This window comes from Citrus sinensis, chromosome 9, assembly GCF_022201045.2.
Source record: "Citrus sinensis cultivar Valencia sweet orange chromosome 9, DVS_A1.0, whole genome shotgun sequence".
Classification (NCBI taxonomy): domain Eukaryota; kingdom Viridiplantae; phylum Streptophyta; class Magnoliopsida; order Sapindales; family Rutaceae; genus Citrus; species Citrus sinensis.
In genome coordinates this window covers 2,324,085-2,345,343 of record NC_068564.1, presented here as the reverse complement: position 1 = coordinate 2,345,343, position 21,259 = coordinate 2,324,085, and the positions used below count along the sequence as shown (strand labels likewise).

At 32.0% G+C, this 21,259-nt stretch overlaps 2 protein-coding genes, 1 long non-coding RNA gene and 1 other non-coding gene across 5 annotated transcripts; all 4 read right to left on the bottom strand.

The window, feature by feature from the left end:
* Window positions 1–8,778: 8,778 nt before the first annotated feature.
* On the bottom strand, window positions 8,779–10,711 carry LOC107178627 (uncharacterized). Of its 2 annotated transcripts, none has more exons than XR_008051567.1 (2): window positions 10,104–10,711; window positions 8,779–9,859 (listed from the first exon to the last, which is right to left on the bottom strand). It is a non-coding gene; the product is annotated as an uncharacterized LOC107178627 (long non-coding RNA). The 2 variants fall into 2 exon arrangements; XR_001509319.3 differs by having other exon boundaries at window positions 8,779–9,840.
* Window positions 10,123–10,296, bottom strand: MIR393B (microRNA MIR393b). The gene has a single exon (NR_161526.1). It is a non-coding gene; the product is annotated as a microRNA MIR393b (primary transcript).
* Window positions 10,712–14,828: 4,117 nt separating the features above from the next.
* LOC107178625 (uncharacterized) lies at window positions 14,829–17,365 on the bottom strand. The gene is made up of 2 exons (XM_052433427.1): window positions 15,316–17,365; window positions 14,829–15,232 (listed from the first exon to the last, which is right to left on the bottom strand). The coding sequence occupies exons 1-2, from the start codon at window positions 17,363–17,365 to the stop codon at window positions 14,829–14,831; spliced, it is 2,454 nt and encodes an 817-aa protein (XP_052289387.1).
* A 135-nt stretch (window positions 17,366–17,500) lies between these two features.
* Window positions 17,501–18,352, bottom strand: LOC107178626 (uncharacterized). Its single transcript, XM_015534011.2, has one exon. The coding sequence runs from the start codon at window positions 18,350–18,352 to the stop codon at window positions 17,501–17,503; it is 852 nt and encodes a 283-aa protein (XP_015389497.2).
* Between the last annotated feature and the right edge of the window lie 2,907 nt (window positions 18,353–21,259).

The window sequence follows — 21,259 nt, the reverse complement described above, 5'->3', positions numbered from 1 at the left end:
GAGTGTCTTAAGATATTTCTTAAAATATTAAGAACTAAATAAATATTTAAATTAAAATATTAGAACTAAACGAGTATTTATTCGTTTTAACCCCACCGTATGTGCTTGCTTGATTTCTGGGTAGGTTTATTAATTTTGTTCACAAAAGAAGTTATGTGCTCACTAGTCAAAAGACTCTGCCGCTATCAGCGGCGAATATGCGTACGTTTCTAGTTGCTAGACAGTGCACATGACATTTGAGAAAGCATGCAAAACTAGCTATCATTGCTCACCTAATCTGAAATTTAATTTGATTGTGGGTGTGGTTACGGACACAATAACGATAACGTAAACTTCGGCAATTTTTATTTGAAGATATGAAAGAAAAGAAAAGGAGAGCAAAGGATAAAAGGGAAAGAAATAAAAAAAAATTGAATTCTATATCAAATTAAATAATAAAATTAAGATTTATTATTTTTTCTCTTATTTTCTTTCTCCTCTTTCCTTTCTTTTATTCTTTTTTTTTTTCGTATTTCTTCTAACCAAACACAAGTATATATAATTGAAGTTTTTTTATGGGATATTTGTGGAAGGTGACTATTTCTCTCTAAATTTTTTGTTTATGTCTCAAACTCATAATAATACATTATGTAAATTATCGTAGAATTTGGAGTGTCAGCAACTAAAACTTAGATAATGGGAAGCTTTATACCTAAGATTTTTATTTCTAATAGTCCGTTTGAGAGTGTGGTGAGTTACTAAGGTGTTTGGTAACACTTGTAATTAGGTTTTAACAGTTTAGTAAATTTTTTTTCCTAACTTCTATTGCACAGCTGTAGCTTTTACTCTACAACAGCTGCAGCTTAAAAGTTAAAACACCTCACTCTCAAACATATCCTAAATTTTCGGTGTAGCAATATTAATGAACTTTATTAAATATTGTCATAATGACATGTGAGTATTTATAATCAAATGGCTATACGTTGGAAGTTCGAGACCAACTTTGATTTCAATAAGTCTTGGATCCGACAATATTAACGAACTTTTAAAGACTAACTCACGAATAAATAAATAATTTTCCATAAACATACATGCCTATGAACCGGCCTTAATTTCGTTAAGTACGGCACATGCTTGCTCTATATTGAATGCGGCACCATTGAAAGCATGACAAATGTCTCCATGCTAGTTATTACATGTTACGCATGCTTCTCTCATTGTTTTGATTTTTCTTCCCTATCATGCCGGTAATTAAGGTCCATGGCTCACACTTTCGATTTCCTGAGCACTGATTTTTGTCCCTGATTGATCTTTCAATTCAATGAGAAGCAAATGACCTTGAAATGGACAAAGTTTCCCTGTTTGTTCAGGGCCCTGCAGATTCATGGAATTGCTGAGGAAACTCTTGAGTCTGAGATATCAAGTCACTGCACCAATGGCCTTTTATCACGTGGTCAACAGGTGCGTGTTTTGAACTTTGAACAGAACTCCGGTGGGTGAGAGTTCAATTCAATAGGATGTCGTGACAATAACTTGCAATTTTGTTCTGGTAAAAGTTCAAGTCAAGAGAAGAACTTTGGTCTAACTTCCCTAATCCTCTAGGAATTTATGTGCGATATTCTAGTACAATGACACTTAATTAGGCCTTTAATTTTGTTTTTATAATATCTCATTACATCATTAAGGTAGCGTTTATTTTTTTGTTGAAATCTAAACAGATCTTAATTTTTTTAAAATCTGAATGGGTCTGATTATGAAAATATGAATGACATGTTTGTTTTTCTTTTTTAAATATCTGAATATAAGTGGCATCTTGTTTGTTTTTACAATTAAAAAAATCTTAAAATTATTTGACATTTATGTCCTTGTAAATTAAAACAAAAAAAAAGATAATTAGATTTTATAGTTTAGGAAATAAATTATTTTACAAAGATATTTTTAAAATATAATATTTACTTGTCATTCAGACATTTTTTCATTCAGATAAAAGTCACAAAAATTTATTTTTTTTATTTAAATGTAAATGTCTAAAAATCAGACATAAGTTTCAAAAAACAAACAAACATATTTTAGAAAATGTTTGAAATTAATAAAATTTCAAACTTCAGACATTTAACAAACAACCTCTAAACATTATAATTTTTACATTTCATAATAGTCCATTACATACTTTTTGACAGATATAAAACATTAAATCAATAATAATATGTGTGTGTAATAGTAAAAGAAATTAATTTAATTAATAGCAAGGATGTAACGACGTATTAAAACTACTTTATTAGAGAGCTAAGAGTCATTAGCTCCACAATTAATCACTAAAACTTGGACTAAGATATTGCGTGTTGTGTGAGCGTTGTACTCATTCATTCTGAAGTATTTCTTGGGACAATGCGTTGCCCGTTAATCGTGTTGGGTGGGAGATTAAAAAATTGAACACGTCAGTTATGGAGCCACAAAAATTAGTTACCAAAAGAAACTTTTGTTCCAAGCCTTGTCAACTTTGAATTAAAAAGTCAAGAAAGAGCACTACCTAGATAAAAATATATTTCCACACTTGAATTCCTGATTCTCAGGAGAAGAAGACGACTAATGAAAATATAACAACTTTTTATGAGTAGTTGATTAAGGAGACTAATTCGTTATTGGTGATGTGATATCGAAAATTGTGGGTTAAGTCGGCTAAAATAAATTTTGTACTAGGGTTATTCCCGTGACTTGCGGGGGAATGATTGACTAGAGCTAAAGCGGCGGTCGAAACTTTTGCTATTAATTACTTTAGTCAATCATACTTGCTTTGCTATTAAAAAAAAAAAGTCGTATATTTGCTTTGAAGTTAGGCATTAAGCATGCAGTTCCGTTGGCTTAAGGTACAAACGTTTGATCGAGTTAGGAAGTTGGATGGAATATATGCTTTTTATGAAATTGAGTTCATACTCTTTTAATTTAAATTTCTTATTACTCTATTTTATTATTCAATAAAAAAACAAAATAAAAACTACTACATTTGTTGGAACCCAAATTGAGATTCAAATATTATTATAATTTGTGGCATTACTCAACTTTGTGGAATATAACAAACAATTTAGTTTCATGCTTTTGAAGTATTTTAACTATTTCCATGATAAATCTTGATATTTTCACTTTGTTAAAACTTTATCTTCATTGCTAATAAAATTTTAAGAATAAATATGTAAAATTAAAAGTTCTTAATATATTATGTTTAGATACGAAAAAAAATTTATATGTATATATAATTTTAGATTTATTTGAATTTCAATCAAATTTAAAATCTATTCAAATGGAAAAAAAAAACTAATATTAACGTATGCATTTTTATTAAAGTGGGAGTGGCGGAGTGCCCCTACATGAGAATAATTATTCTTTTTTTTAATTCAAGTTTTGTATTATCAAAACATTAACACATACAAGGTCGACCGAGAAGTAATATATACACAACCTTTTATAAGAAGAATGATTTGGCCCTAAACTTCATGTTGTAGATATTGTTGCGAGGTAATTTAGGGCAGCAAAAAGAAGCCATTGACTAAAGTGACATAATATAATTATGATCATCAATATAATATGTATCTAGGTATAATACAAGTGACATATGATTTGCCATTCAAGAATAAGTTAAAAAATTATCATATTAATATAGATGCGTAGTAAAATCGATCATTTGGGTGGTAGTGATGACTCTTCCCCATATTGAAGGGAATAGTTCGAATTCCCATATTAAATTCTTCCTTATAAATATTTGTTTACAAATGCAAAAACATTTCACTTATTTGCAGACAAGATTTCGAATTATGTTTGATAGACTCTTTGGAAATCTTGATTACATAAATTGAAAAATATATAAATTGAAAAAATATAGAAGTCTTACTTTAATATCCATAGCGATTTGAAAAGGTTTAAATGAAGAAGGTAAAGCCATAAATTGATGTATAAAAATAATTCACTCAGAATCATAAGGCTCTAATCCAAAGCTAGTTAAATAATAAATTAATGAAATTAATTAATGGTGTGTTTACTAATAAATAATTGGAATGGGCTGGAATCAAAATAAAGTGGAATCTAAATGGGCTAGAATCGGAATAGGAAATTAGAATCAGAATAAACTGCTTACTTTAATTGTGGGAATCCAAATAAGAATGAATTGTATTGTGATTGAAGTATTTACTTTATTTTGTAATCGAAATATATTGTTATAAGTTACTAAATTGACCTTAGTTGATTATTGTCATTATTTATTACTGTTGCTAGTAATAATAATAATAAATAATGAAACTTAATAATACTTATTATTAGTATTCCTAATAATAATAATAATAATAATAATAAAAAGAAGGATAAAATGAGAATTTCAAAATTTAAGAAGGAAATTATTATTATTATTATTATTATTATAGTAACAATAATAATGATAATAATTACCATTATAATAATATTAATTATTGATGATGACGACGACGACGACGACGATGATAACAACAATAATAATAAAGAAGGATAAAATGATAATTTTATAAGAAGAATGCTGTGGCCCTAAAATTTATGTTGTAGATATTGTTACGAGGTAATTTAGGGCAGCAAAAAGAAGCTATTGACTAAAGTGACGTAATATAATTATGATCAATATAATATGTATCTAGGTATAATACAAGTGACATATGATTTGCCATTCAAGAATAAGTTAAAAAATTATCATATTAATATAGAAGCGTAGTAAAATCGATCATTTGGGTGGTGGTGATGACTCTTCCCCATATTAAATTCTTCCTTCCCTTATGAATATTTGTTTATAAATGCAAAAAGATTTCACTTATTTTCAGACAAGATTTCGAATTATATTTGATAGACTCTTTGGAAATCTTGATTACATAAATTGAAAAATATATAGAAGTCTTACTTTAATATCCAAGCGACTTGAAAAGGTTTAAATGAAGAAGGTAAAGACATAAACTGGTGTATAAAAATAATTCAATTCACAATCATAAGGCTCTAATCCAAAGCTAGATAAATAATAAATTAATGAAATGAATTAATAGTGTGTTTACCAATCAATAATTAGAATAAGTTGAAATCAAAATAAAGAGAAATATGAATGGGTTGGAATCAAAATGAGAAATTAGAATCAGAATAAATAGTTTACTTTAATCATGGGAATCAGAATCGTAATGAATTGTATTGTCATTGATGTGTTTACTTTATTTTTTTAATCGGAATTGATTATTGCAACTTACTAAACTGACCTTAGTTGATTATTATTATTATTACTAGTAACAATAATAAATAATAATAAATAATGATACTTAATAATAATTATTATTATTCCTAATAATAATAATAAGGATAAAATGAGAATTTTAAAATCTAAATGAGGGCAATATGGTCACTTTAAAGAATGAGATTCTTATTCCCACCTACCCCAAGGGAATAGAAACTCTAGTAATCATTTTCAATTTTAGGTGGGATCCACCACTTTAATTTTCACCACCTCTATTTAAATAAAGAGAAATTATCATTGCACCATCTCTATTTTGTCCTATACTTATCCAACTACCACAAAATTTTAACATGTTTTCTGTACCACATTTATTTTTAAATTTGTATCAACTAACCACTTTTGAACTAATACTGTTAAATAATTTAAACGAAATAATAATTTTACCCTTAAATAAATTAAAAGACCATTTTATTTATAGAAACTTTGAAAAATAAGAAAATTATAATTATAAAAATACTCCTAAATTTAATAAAAAATAAATCTCAAATAGAGGTGCTCCAGCTGATTTTTATTAAATTTAGATTTTACAAAATTTTAATAATTACCTTATTTTTATTAAAAAATTATAATTTTGCAAAATTTTATTAAAATAACTGAATTTATTTATTAAAAAATAAATCCCAAAATTTTAATAATTTAGGGGATTTTTATTAAATCCCAAAATTTTACAATTATTTTTATAATTATAATTTTATTTAGATTTTTATTAAAAATAAAAATTCAAATTTTGAGATTTATTTTTTAATTAAAATTAGGGGTATGTTTATAATTATAATTTTTTATTTTTCAAAGCTTTTATAAGATAAAATGATCTTTTAATTTATTTAGAGATAAAATTATCTTTTCATTTAAATTATTTAACGGTGTTAGTGAAAAAGTGGCTAGTTGATACAAATTTAAAAAGAAATGTGGTGCATAAAACATGTTAGAATTTTGTGGTTGTTGAATGAATATAAGACAAAATAAATGTGGTGCAATAATAATTTTTCTTAAATTAATAAAACGTATCATTCATTTCTATTCTTTGATTCATTTTCCTATTATAATAAGTAAACAAACTATCAAGCTTTACGCTTCACAAACATTGAATGCCCTTCCCGAGTGCAGTAACGACTAACGACCAACGAGCATTTCATATTTGCATTTAATAAATTTTGTTTACGCTAACACCTAACTGTATTATCGTTCATTTGGAATGACGTCTTTGTAGATCATGGCAAATTTATGGTCTTATTGGGCTTTGGCTATGGCTATAAAGTTCTACACAACATGAATATTTGCTGAATTTTATTTTATTGGGATCTCGTCTTTTTAAAACTATATCTCTTAATTATTTATTTGAGTAATTCAATTATAATCGGGCTTTAAATATTCTTCGAATCTCAAATTTGGATCGGCCATGGTCTTAATATAAAAATAGCAAACCTTGTATTCATATCTTAAAATATATTAATCGGAAGTGGGTTAGGGGGTGTAATTATAAATTTACCTAGAAATGAGATAAATTTCAGTTGAACCCTTCTCCTTCCTGATATGATTTTTCCCATCGCTGACATCAAGAATTTTCTTCCAGTTTAAGAAAAAAATCATTAGTATACAAATCAAATATTTTAAGCTCTGGTAACAAATTAATCATGATTTACAAATTTAGTTGTAGACATCGAATTCATAAAACATGAATAAGTCTTCGATCCATACACAACTGAATAAGAGATTTAAATCTCATAATTCTTGTACTTTAAGACTTTAAGGTTACGTTTGGCACGAATGATTGAATTTGACTAATTATTATGATTGGACTTAATTAAATTGGATTATATTATATATTGTACTATGTTTCGTACAAAATCATATTTGACAATGTTAAATTATATTTAAATACAAAAAATATTTATGAATATTTAAGAGTAATAATTAAAATTAATTTAAAAGTAATTAACAAGAGCATTAAATATGTAGTAAATTAGTTATTGGGCAGTCATAATTATATAACCAAATATAAATTAATAAAACTATTTAATTATTTAATTAATTTTTATCAGATATTTTAGATATATTTTATTTTATCAACAAGTTAGCAAATAATGTATATATAAAATCAATTATGTACTTGTATTATTAATTTCCATGATTATTTTTAATATTACATTGGTGATTATTAAATTTAATACAATCAATTATTGTAACAAATTATTAAATAGTTAGTTTTATTAATTGGAGTAAAAGTACCAATTTAATTAGACTACAAAAACAAAATAAAAAATAAATTCAAGTAAATCATGAATAAAATAATTAATTAAGTAATTGAATTTTAAGTTACAAATAAAAAATAGTGTTATTTATGAAAGAAATATGGATAATTTTTTTTTCTCTTATTCTAATCCCATCCAAACCCACTTATAAATTGAGATTGTTAATTCCATGATTTAAGGGCTAAATTTAAATTTAATCCTCCATAATCCAATCCAATCCAATCAAAGTAGCCAAATAAAGGATAAAATATCTAATCCTAAAATTAATCTAATTCCATACTTATTCGAGAACCATTTTATGGTCCCAGGATTATATTCTCTTCTGTTAAAGTTCCATACTCAATTTATCACATTTTCCCACTATAGCTCATATATTTATAATTCATTAAGAGCCCTTTATACAGTGGCTGATGTGCCACATTTAACAGTTGTCATGCCCACAATTAAAGACATAAATCAGCAAGTAGTCCAAATTAAATATCATGTGCCCACAGGAAACTAAGAATCTGACAGCCATGGCCATGGCTGAAAGGTTTGCCACTAAAGAAGCTTACATAATGTTGCATTTTGCCCTAGTGTTTGTCGAAGAATATCTTGGAGTTTTCGAAGATTTTTTTTTCCTGGCTGTAAAATCTCTTTCATTTATATATGCTGTTTTACATTTGTAAGTTGTAAGCCCTAGATATATCAGAAAATAATATGGGGATGAATCAAGCGTCAATTGTGCATAATATGGAAGAATGATATAGGCAAATACAACGTTAATTTCTAATTAAAACGTTTCTTATGTTTATTTGATTCAACCTGTCGAGTGCTTTTACTCACGCAAAATTAAACTAATGTTCAAAAAAAGCAAGGAAAACTTCCAAAAGGCTTTATCATTTGATACAATTATTAAAAGGGATGGTTCTCTCAATTTTTTTAATTAACTTAAAATTATGATTTTATTTTTCATCCCTTCAAGAGATTCATCCAATCTAATTAATGTGTTACATATATGTATGAAAATTTAAATAAATATTATTTTTTAACTTTAAACAGGTCATTGGATTATATAAATCCAGTAATTAAAAAAATTAATAATATCAAGACATACAAATACTTTTACAAGTTTAAGCATATTATAAAGTACATAAAGAAATCTAAGAAAGTTTTGATATTAATTTTTTATTTGTTCATGATTAGACGAGAATCAAGATTCTCTCTTAATATTTTCTTAATTTTTTAATAAGATTATCACACATGACAACTATAATATTATAGGGCTTGGATTCATTTATTTAATTTTTCAGAAATAATCAACAAAGTACACATTTTTCAAAAGCAAATCTAACACCAAACTCACTGGAAAATCTGGCAGCAGATAAGAATCCCAATTTACATAAATTTTTCTTCTTCTTCTTCTTCTTCTTCTTCTATAATCTCTTAAAATTAAAGAAAGCAACTTCAATGCATCCAGGTTCATATAAATTAAACATAAAGCCCATTATAGTTTCAATATTTTCAAGAGTTCTTTTAGATTTGGTTAAAAAAAATTAAGAACACATAGTTTGGATTTGCCAACTTTATTTGTCATCACTTCAACATTAGTAAATCTTCTATTTCCATAGAAGATATTACTCAAAATTTGTTACTGAACTTGTTTTATTCAACTTTGTCTTTTATTAGAGTCCTAGAGGAGAAGAAGAAGAAGAAGCCTTCCTTTGAATAGCATGCATTGACATAAAACAAGTTAATAAAGTAAGCACGATTTTTTTTTTTGTTTCCGTCTAGAAAATCAACGTGGAGAAATAAAATAAAATAAAACTTAAATGTGGAAAGTTAGACATAATTTTGGAAGCAAAAAATTATGTCTTTTAATTTATGATTACCTAATGATTAAAGAGGAAAGTAAATGAATAAATCTCAACAACTAAATCTCACAATTACCATATGTCATGAGATCCTCAGGAGATTAGAAGAAATTAGGTTAGGAAAAGATCCTGTCTGGCCAACATCAAAGCAGCATAAACTTTATTAGTCAAAATAAAACAAAAAAGTAGCATAAACTTGAAAAGAAAAACTAATGTCTGACTAAAACCTACCCTTGATTCTTTTGGTCGAAAGCTTCAAAATTATATATTGTTTTTTTTCAATCTTAATCCAGCACAAATTTAATTTTATTAATAATCTTACATCATCATCCCTCTAATGAAACACAGTAACACACCCCATGAGTATTGAGTTCTCTGATTTATAGATCGATCCTTTCTGATGAAATCTGAGGGAAATTCCTATGGAGAGATGATGTTTTCTAATTTCTAGCAGCCCGAATCAAACCTGATAGTTGGAGATTGTCCTTGAAATTAAAATAATGAATTATAAATGCAATGAATTAACAGAAAATACTCAAATAAATCATTCTAATTCATCAATGTTGCAGTTAACATATGCCGGTACAATTTCTAATATGAATATTCATGGATAGAGTAGGCATAAAACAACTCAAGAGAAAATTAATTCTCAAATTAATTGAAAGACTGTAATAAAATAATTCCTATGAATCAACTACATGCATGAGTATATATGATTTTTTCACCTACCAGTTGGAAGAGAAAACGTATATATAAAAATTTAGAGCCATAGATGGGGAATTCCGAAGGGATCGCATGATCTAAAAATGAAAGAAATCATATATATAATAAAATCAACCCGTTTGAGTGATTAATTTAATGTTATCATCAGATCAATGCGATCCCTTTGGAACTCTCCACCTGCACTAATCAAGAACTCTCAAAGCAGCTTGTAAATTAATCAAGGAGACGTTTTCTGTTGCAGCTTGCTAGGGTTTGCTAGTTGGGTATATATGAAGAAACAGGTAGCTAAGCCAGCTATAGCTGGAGCATGTGAAAATGCAGAAACTGGGGTTTGTGTATTTATCCAAGACAAGAATGAAAGGTTGGCTGTTGTTTTCTTCTTTTGGCCACTGTCGCACTCTTTTCATTTGCTATGTTCACGGATGTGTTGTGTGAAAATATGATATAAAGTTTCAAGTAAGGCAACTAGAAATGTGAAAATCCCTCTTACATATGTGAAATTACTAAACTAGCACTTTCAAAATATTGGGTTAGCTTTAATAATTTGATCGAGTCGCTGGAACTTGCTCATGTGGCAGACGACCATTTCCATTCATAAATAATTAATCACATAAGTGAAAATATCTTCTTTATTGGTTATCATGGACGCACGATTGTTTGAAATTATTGTCATCTGCTTAATTTTATAAGGCAGACTGTCACTTTCCCGTAATGGATCATACATTTAACATTTAACATAATCATTTTCCACAGTTTCATGATAATCTGTTATTAATTAATTGATGTCAAAACCTTAACAGAAAAATTCATCAAAATGATAAAATAATTTTTTTTTTTTTTAGTTTTGATGTTAATGAAGTAACTACTAATATAAAAACTACAAAAAATAAGTGGTAGAAATAAACATGAGTAAGGGTCAAAGCGACAATCTCTTCCTTTTATAAATGTACATGTAATAACTAAAATATTTGGTAAACAATATACTTTTATTTAATAACTAATATTTACTACCCTCTTATTCACTTATATTTGATAGTTTGATTTTATTAGAAAAAAAAAATTGATAGTTAGTTTCCAGTAACTATAGATTAATTAAAAAGTTGTTTTTTAATAATACTAGATAGCATAATTTGTAAATTTTTAAAAAGGTTTCTCACTCGAATCTTTACTAGCAGTGGAAACTTTATAAATTACATATAAAGGCACTTTCATCGTGCAACTAGATCTTTCTCATTGTATGTGCCCCATACAGTTCAGGAAAAGTTGATATTGATGAATGATAAATCAATTTATATAACCAGACAAAACTCATCAACTGACCAATGAAGCAAGGAACGCAAAGCAAAGAACACTAAATAGTTTAACTTTTTTTTTTCTTTTTCAAGTTTCTTCATAGCAGAGTGATAAAGGAGCCAAGGATAAATTACTAATAAAGAAAGATAAGATATTTATGAGAATCTTATAAATTATGATATGGTTTTTAAGGCAGATAAGAGTTACAATCAAACAGCTTATGCTGCTAGGAAGAAACTCAGCACTTTGTCCACTACAGAAAATGACCCATTTAATTAATTTATTCCATTTTACAGAAAAAATGACCCCTTCAAGTATATAATCTTATATTATCCACAGATTACTTAATTTCATAATCATAAGTTTCAAGGCAGGTAACAGTTTCAATCAAATTAAATTTCATGCAGAGTTCAATTCTTTGTACAAAAATCTGAGTTATAAATTAATAATTCTTTTGTACAGAGAGTGATTCTTGTCTGCATCTTTTAAACTGTTTCATTGATTGATGGGAATCACATGTTATTTGTTGTGTTATATAATAGATAGCTTTGAGATAAGTATTAACAAAGAAACACGACATGGAGGATTTGATTATCCAACTAATGAACCAAATGAGCTACGAAAGGTCAAATAAGTGAGAGATTATGACTCTTAAGATGTTTAACGAATTTGATTTACGCAAGTCATAAAAGTAAATTACGTATGATATACATACAGTGCAAGATAAAAGACACAACGCCTCGCCTTTAGGGAAAGTTGAAAAAAAAAAAAAAACGTGTAAAGCCAGTGTCGCCGCAACCAAAATAGGGCATCAAAATGTGTCACGCACAATATTGCATTGATTGCTTGTCAATTATGGGTGGCAAGAGATCGTGACCCACTGCAAATTGCCTTGTCATTAATTAAGAAGAAAAATGCAAACAAAAGAAAAACTTCACACGCATGGCAATGGAAAAATACAACACACATTATGAGACAACCATATGCTTCATCATGTGACGCGTTGGATTTAATGTCAAACCTACCAATTGAGATCGATAGTATTATTTTGGATTTGCATCACAAATTTCACAGCAGCCACCACACACCACTTTCAAAAGCATGCACATATTGCATCAATCTGTCTCCTCGATCCGATGCCGGTGGGGTCTTTGTGTTCTCCATTTTTAGAACTAAATTGGCAAATTGTCCAAACACTTTCTTTTCTTTTCTTTATTTATTTATTTATTTTGGCCGCGACTTGACTAGGTTGTCCACTTTGATCTTTATGGTTTTTGTTTCGTTACTTTACTTTCACGTGTAAATTGTAATATAAGAAGATATGATCGTATCATTTCTATTAGAAACAGAAAAATATCTTGTCGGACTTTTTGCTTTTTAGCACTGAGTTCCTATTTAGAATTGAGGTTAAATAATTAGTGATTAAAAATTATAATATTAAAGTATTTTGGTAACTACTAACTGTTATACCTTAAAAATTAGTTAATTTAATTTTGTACTTATATGATGAAAAATCTATTATATCCTTACTAATTTTTTTAAATTATTATTTACTACATACTATTAACTATTATTTTATAGTTATAACTTTTTTCTATAGTAACTGTATCTCAATACTAAACAGAGCCTAAATTATTGATCTCACTTTCAATTAAGTAAAATTTGAACTTATACAACATGCATTAATCACATGAGTTTATAATTACGTTAGCCATTGTTCGGCACTAGTCATTGTTGGGTATTTAGTGAAGGATCGCTAATCCTACTCATGTCATAGCATGAATGGTAATAGAAGTTGAGAGAGTGGTTTTAAATCTTTACAGAAGCTCACATTTCTCATATGTCTCCTAGATATTAATATAGGGTAGAATTTGAGCTGATTCAACTTAGGCCATGTTCAGTTCCAAGAAATTAAGGCAGGAAAAGAGAGATTTTCCCTTTCCTCTGAAATTTTGTTTGTTCAGTTAGTAAAAGTGAATTAGGAATTAAATTCCGTACCCAATTTCAGTTATTTGAGGAATTCGATTTCTTTGATGAAGAGTAGGGAAATTCGAATTCCACACTGTTAAACAAATGTGTTCCTATTTTACCCTCATTTAATTTCTATTTTTTTATTTTATCCCTAAATAAATCTACATGAAAAAAAAAATCCTAATTCACTTTCTTCAAATGTCGATCCAATCTTGCTTAAAATCGACGGATTCTCTAAACTTCCGATGGTTTTCACCGGCAATAAAGAGCGCCGATGTAACTTTTGAGCGTTAGAGACCATTCACAACTTTAGTAACATCTCATCATCTGGCTTACAGTCCCAGTCTTAGCTTTTGATCTCTCACTTTCGACTTCAATCCCTCAGTAGCAGTCGCAGCTTCAATCTCTCTACCTATCTTTCAATCTGTGAGGCAAGCTCTCTCATTGATGATTCAATTTTCAAGGTCATGTGTAAATAACATTTAATGTTGATTCTTTGGTTCAATTGTGTTTATGAAATTATGATTGATAGCATTGGATTTTGTAAAGATTACGGTGATTTTGAAATCAATGTGCTACAGGCTTTTTGTTCCATGATGTGTTTATGTCATCTTGCTTTAGCTTTTGTTTGTGGGTTTGATTTGGTGAAATTGCTGGTGCTTTCGCTTTTGTGTGTGTGATGGTCTTCAATATTATAGAATCATATGTTAATGGAATCATAAGTTGTGTTATAGATTTTTTTAATGGCCAGAAAATCTTGTGTTTATGTCATCATAATTGTCAACTTTCTCTTTGCCTCAGTCAACTTTCTCTTTGTCTCCACCAACTCCATCGGTACAAGCATTGAAATAATAGAAATAACTCGTTACGTCGTCAAGACTTAATTTATCGATTTGTGTGTTATTATTGGACTTGATAGTGGCACCAGTATCTGATGCTTGGTAAAATTAAGAGGCTAAATAGATAGGATTGCATTTACGATAAATGATGATATGATTCTCTTGATTATTTTCCAATTTGTTCCCAACTTATGAAATTTACTAATTTGAGCACTTGAAATTTGACTAAGTTTTTTTGTTATGTTTTTTTATTTTTTGTTTTATAGTTTTTGTGATGAGGATAGAGAAACATGGGTTAGACTTTTCCTTAATGATAAAATTTAACTCATGCTAAGATCTTATAGTGTATTTGTCTAGCTTATGAAATTTAACTCATTTGAGAATTTGAAATTTGACTAATTTTTTTTTTTTTTATGTTCCTGTTAGACTTTTCTCTAACGCTGAAATAATATTAATGTTTCTTATTGAAAAAAAAGAAGAAAAAAAGTGGTTTTGGTAAAAGCACTTGGATAATTATTAGTAAAAGCACTTTTTGATAATAATAGTTAATTGCACTTTTAATAAAAGCACTATAAATGTTGTTTTTTTTTTTTTTTTTGAAATTGGAAACTTCATTAAAGGGCAAAGATTACAGAGAAGTAAATAACCAAGGAGGTGGAACATGATTCCACTCCTCAAAGCTTGACAAAGAACCCCCCACCCGAGCAGTAACATGGGCGGCAGTGTTCGCAGACCTTCGAACAAAAGAGAACTCAATATCTCCTATAGACTTAGCGAAAGCTAGACAATCATCAAGAATAAGACCATACCCATTAGGACAAGAATAGCTTGCTGTGAGAGCTTTAAAAACCTGAATGCAGTCCAATTCTACTACAACACAAGACAAATGCCGCTTCTTAATCCAGCTGAGGATCTCACGCACACCAAGCGCTTCAGCATCCCTTGCACCAAAACTACCCAGGACAGATGCACAGCAAGCTGCCACAAAAAGCCCATCAGAGTTGCGAATGACCCTCCATAACTCATTTTTCCCTGAGCTGAAAATGTTGCGGCATCAACATTACACTTAAGCCAACCTAACTGAGGAGGTGTCCAGCAAATTGCCCCATGACAACCTTGGAAACAAGTAGCATTATGGACCTCAGATTTCTGCCTCGCAATTTGCCGTTGAAACAAATAATTTCCAGCAGAGTTGAGGACATGACGCACACTACAGACTTTGTTATTCCAAACTTTCTCATTCCTCCGGTGCCAGATCCTCCAGCACATCATGGCAATGAGGTTACACATCTCTTTATTACAGCAAGAAAAAACAAGCTCCAACCAATTAAGAAAAGAAGGTTGAGGACCAATTAAACCAAGGGAAGAAGTCAGCCAACAAGTCTGAGCAAAAACACAGTTCACCAAAGCATGCACAACAGTTTCTTTTTGCTGATTGCAAAGGGAACAGATGGGCATTACCTCGACTCGCTTCCAAATAAGATTATCAGTGGTGGGAAGCACATTCTGCGTAGCTCGCCAAAGAAAAACCTTCACCTTACTAGGCACCTCCAAGCTCCAAATTTTCCTCCAAATACCAGAAGTTGGGGTGTTGACATAGTTATTAAGCAATCTATAACAGCTTCGAACAGTATACAACCCATGGGGGTCAGCCATCCAGTACCAAACATCCTTTTCTCTTCGAGAACTCAGCGGGATTTGCAAAATGAGGTTTCGGTCTCGAGTATCAAAGAGATCTGCCACTGCATCATAGTCCCATCTACGCTGCCCAGGGACCATCAAACTGCTGACTGGAGCTGAAGCTATACTTTCATTTAAGCTGGTGGAAATAAACCTATTATCTGGATCAGGAAGCCAATGATCCGACCCGATGAGAGTGTTCTGACCACTGCCAACCTGGATCCTACTACTGCGAACAATAATATGCTTGGTTGCCAACAGAGATCTCCACACAAAACTTGGATTATGACCTAAGACAGCCTCTACAATAGATGTGCGAGGGAAATACCGAGCTTTGAAAATTTGGCCAAGAAGAGATTCCGGATTCGTTAACAGCTTCCAAACTTGTTTCCCCAACATTGCCACATTGAAATCGTGAAGGTTTTTTAAGCCAATTCCTCCAGCGGTCTTAGGTTTACACAGCAAATTCCATTTCATCCAACGAATACCACCTCGTCCCTCACGTCTGCTTCCCCACCAGAATGAGTTCATAATGGTTTCTAATTCTTTGCAAAGGTCTAGAGGCAAAAGATAAACCTGCATAGCATAATTGGGAATAACTTGAGCCACTGTTTTTAACAGAATTTCCTTACCAGCTCCCGACAAAAAATTCATACTCCAGCTGTGAAGCTTCTGCCACACTCTATCACGAATAGAACTGAAGACTTCCTTTTTATTCCTGCCAACAAAAGAGGGTAAGCCAAGATAAGTGCCATGGTTAGCAGTAGCGTTAACCTCTAAAATATGACAAAGCTGCTCCTTAACATTTTCTTTAACATTGGAACTAAAGGAAATTGAGGATTTGCTGAAGTTCACCCTCTGGCCTGACCCCTGACCATATACCCCAAGGATGCGCTTAATCACATGAGCTTCACTGTTGTTAGCCTTGAAGAACAAAAAGCAGTCGTCCGCGAAAAATAGATGAGAAACAACAGGAGCTCCTCTAGCTACCTTAACCCCATGGAGCAAACCAGCACGCTCATTCTTGCGGATTAAAGCACTTAACCCCTCCGCACAAAGAATGAATAAGTACGGCAACAAAGGGTCCCCTTGACGAAGCCCTCTACTAGGAACAATAGGACCAATTTCCTTCCCATCCCGGATAACATGATACCGAGCCGTAGAAACACATAGCATAATCAAGGTCACCCATTTAGCATCAAAACCCAGCCTAAGCAACATAGCTTCTAAGAAATCCCATTCAATACGGTCATAAGCTTTCGACATGTCGATTTTAAGAGCAGTTGCCCCAACCTTTCCTTGACGTTTCCTCTTTAGAAAATGCATGATTTCAGAGGATATAAGGATATTATCGGTGATGGCTTGACCCGGAATAAAAGCACTCTGAGATTCAGATACTATAGAGCCCATAACAGTTTTCATATGATTTGAGAGCATTTTAGCGACAATTTTATAAAGGACATTGCATAACGCAATAGGCCTCATGTCCGAAAGAGACTCTGGTTTTGATTTCTTAGGGATCAGCACAATAGATGTGTCATTTAAGCCCTCAGGAAAGGAGCAAGTAGCAATGAAATTTAAACATGCCTCCGTCACATCCTCACCAACATGAAGCCAAAATTACTGATAAAAGGTCGGGTTCATACTGTCGAGACCTGGCGATTTGTCCGGGTGCATTTCGAAAAGGGCCCCTTTGACCTCACCGGTTGAAAAAAGCTCGAGAAGTAAATTGTTCTGCTCAACAGAAACTTTTATCTCGACACAATCTAAGGATTCTACGTTCAGACAACCATCAGAAGTAAATAAATTGGAGAAGTAGTCAGAAATCAAACCGTATATGTCAGCCGATGTGGTACACCAGTGACCTTGAGCATTGTGGAGAGTCGTAATAGAATTCCTTCGCTTTTTTGCAGTTGCCGTAGCATGGAAGAATCGGGAATTCATATCCCCTTCCTTAAGCCAAAGCAATCTTGATCTCTGCTTCCAGAAAACCTCCTGACTATGGAGAAGCTCATTAAACCGCTTCCTGACCTCCGAAAACTCCTCAAGACCAGCTGAATCACGACGCCCCCTCAAGAGAGTCATCTGCCTCCTACACTCGGAAATATGGTTTCTGAAATCCTGAGCTAAGTGACCTCCCCAACGAAGTAAAGCAGACCCACACTCTGAAATTTTTTGCTGAATTGGATACCCACGCGAGGAAGACCAGCTGGACCGAACCACCTCTGCACAGTTTGCCTCTCTCAGCCACATATTTTCAAAACGAAATCTTTTAAGCCTACGGGAATGAGCTAAAGGCTTTGGGTCCATAAAAATAGGTAAATGATCTGAGGTTGAAGACTCCAAACTCCAAACCCGAGCTTCCTTGAACCGGCTTATCCACAGATCAGTGGCTAGAACTCTGTCCAACCTTTCCTCTACCCAATTATCCGTCCCCCGAGACCGTTCCCATGTGAATTGATAACCTTCCATGCCGATGTCAAGTAATTCGCTACCCGACACAGCTTGTTTAAAACCCTGCAGCTTCTAATTGGGATGCTTATGCTTTCCTCGCTTCTCGTTTGCAACTAAAAGGTCGTTAAAATCCCCAATGCACACCCAAGGAAGAGATGACACATCAGATAAAGTGCGAAGGAGGTTCCAAGAATCACGCCGACGACTGGATTCCGGGAAACCATAGAAGCCCGTCATCCTCCGCTTACCAAGCTCCGGGTACTCTACCTCCACATCTATAAAGTTTCTAGAGAACTTTAGTAATCTCACTTTGCTGCTAGCTTTCCAAAAGAGGGCAATCCCTCCACTACGACCCAAAGGCTCAACGACAAACAGCCCCTCATAGCCCAACTTCGGTTTTAATCTTTCTAAAGTATTTCTATTACAAAGAGTTTCAATGAGGAAAATAAAAGCTGGTTTTTTACATTTGGCACATTCCTCCAGCATTTGAACTGTCCGTGGTTGGCCCAGCCCACGGCAGTTCCAGCTTAAGACACTCATTTGTCTCGGTGGGCCTGATTTACAGGGCCCACCGCTGGTCCATTTTTTGATTTAAGAGGTAAAAGCAACACTTGGGAAGATGCCTCTCCTTCAGAGCCCGTTTTGCTGCACAATCCTTCCTGTGACCTTCTCCTTTTGGAATATTTAACAATTAATCCTTCATCCATATCTTCCCCAGAATCCGGATTAATATCAAGTTCATTTATTGCCCCCGCAACTTGCTTTCCTTTCACACGAGATAGAGTCTTAGTAGACACTAAGCTGTCATCTTTCTTATTAACTACCCTACTTCCCACGTCCTCGTTCCCCTCGAGGTTTTGAGGGATGGCATACCCAAGATTTGCGGCAAGAATTGGGTCAATTGCCATGGTAGCTGCAAAGTCTCTGTACCTTCCTTTTTCCTCAGCAGCTTCCTCCGGTGGGATAGATCTCAGCCACCGATCGCCGGAGTTCATCGCATTTCTTCTATTTGGTGCCTTCATCCAGTGACCATAGGCTTTCACAATCTCCCCATAAGTGCATTCATACAATTGGGGACACTGTTTTTCAGTATGGCCAAGTAATCCACAAATAAAGCAAAAGATATTGAGGCGTTCATATTTAAAATCCACCCAAATCCAGTCTCCGCCAACCTTCTTTAGCTTCATCCTTCGCTTCAGAGGTTTCCTAACATCTATAGCCACTCGGATACGCATATAGTTTCGCCAAACCCCCATTAAGTTATGCTCATCGGACTCCAGAAAAGTGCCTATGTAGTTGCCAATGTCTTTTAGAATTTTCGCAGACATGAATCCTATTGGAAGGTTATAAACCTAGGTCCAAAATGAGGTAAAGTAAAGTGGAACATTCCTAGGATGTTCGTTCTCCTCCAACCGTTTAACAAGCAGAATAGTTGATCAAACGTCCAAGGGCCTGAGTCAAGAACCTGTTTCACATCCACTTCATGGAAGAATTGAAATAGAAAAAGCGAGGGAGATAAATCCTTAATGCAGACTCCCTTCCCTAGCCTCTATACCGAAGCCATTGTGTTCTTCATGGCAGGGAAGTTAATAACTTTATCTGTGAGAAATCTGCCCACCAGACAGAACCGAAAATCAATGCTCGTTGGACCACCCTCGTTGCCAGCGTCTCCTTCAACAATGAGCCCCCCGTCCTCCTCCTCAGCCAAACTGATATGAGCATAACCATTATTAATCTCGATCTCCGGGTTTCCTTCAGACATCGCCACTGACGAAAGGAGAGAAAGGCAAGAAAACTAAGTAGAAAATTTAAATTACGCAGGGAAGAAACTTGTCATATAGACAAGACGAGACAAACTTGTACCAAGACAAGAGGTTGAGAATCTACCTATTATTCACTCAAAAAATGAGTAAAGCACCTAGAGTGAGATTTTTACTTCGTCCACAAAGTAAACACTATAAATGTTGTTAGAACATTGAGAATGTAATATTAACCTTGAGGCTAGTTTTTAAATAGTTAAACATATTTGTAGTTTTTTAATTAATTTAATAATGAATATTAAAATCTAATAGAAGGGTAAATTCATCCAAAAATATTATTAAATTCCTTTCCTCTATTAATTCTATGTCAAATTGAACAATGAAAATTAAACTCCTCATCATTTTTTGCTCCTTTTATTTTTTCTCCTCTCTTTTCCCTTCCTCTCCTCTCTCCTCCTTTCTTGCAACCGAACATAACCTTAGTTCCCGATTATATTTATGCATATCATCATTAGGCAGGCTTCTAATAGAGCTTAATTTACTTAGTTGGTTGGAAGTAGGGGAAAAAATGAATTGAACAGAACATACGTTGTGGGTTTTGTGCTAGCATTTATAGGCTGGTTTCCGGAGCCCATATTTGTTAGTAATTTTACCAAATTATCCTTAAATATTTTCTTTTAGTGGTGAAAAACTATTTGAAAATGGTTTTTATAATAAATAAAAATCGAGCCGTAAAAAGAATAATATAGCAATTGTTGAAAATCATGGTAGGTATCATACCCTGGAGATTACAAAATAACAAAAAAGTAAAAGTGACCAAGATGCAAGGGAAAAACTTTTGTTTCACATTTCCGGAAAGACCACCTATTTGGTGGATTCCACCAAATAATACTCTCTCATTATCTTCTTTATTTCTCTCCCCTTTGTCATTTTTATAATTAACAATCCTAAATGCTCCACCCACTAATTACTATATATAATTATCCTTCCTTTGCTAATGAAAACGCGCAATTTTCATTTTCTCTTGAAAACATGTTGCTCTTGTTTCTTTAATTTTAATCTTTATAATTTAAGCATCATTTGTTCAGATATCATTTTTAAATAATTACTTATATTCGATTCCTTTAAATTATAACATTTATTTCCTCCAATTCATAACAGCAAT

Bases quoted from the DNA above. Each gene is read 5' to 3' on its own strand.
- LOC107178626 (XM_015534011.2), bottom strand. From the start codon at position 18,352: ATGGAAGGTTATCAATTCACATGGGAACGGTCTCGGGGGACGGATAAT.
- LOC107178625 (XM_052433427.1), bottom strand. From the start codon at position 17,365: ATGAGGCCTATTGCGTTATGCAATGTCCTTTATAAAATTGTCGCTAAA. The intron at 15,233-15,315 runs GTTGTCATGGGG...TTTTCAGCTCAG, and splicing joins TAATGCTACTTGTTTCCAAG to GGAAAAATGAGTTATGGAGG.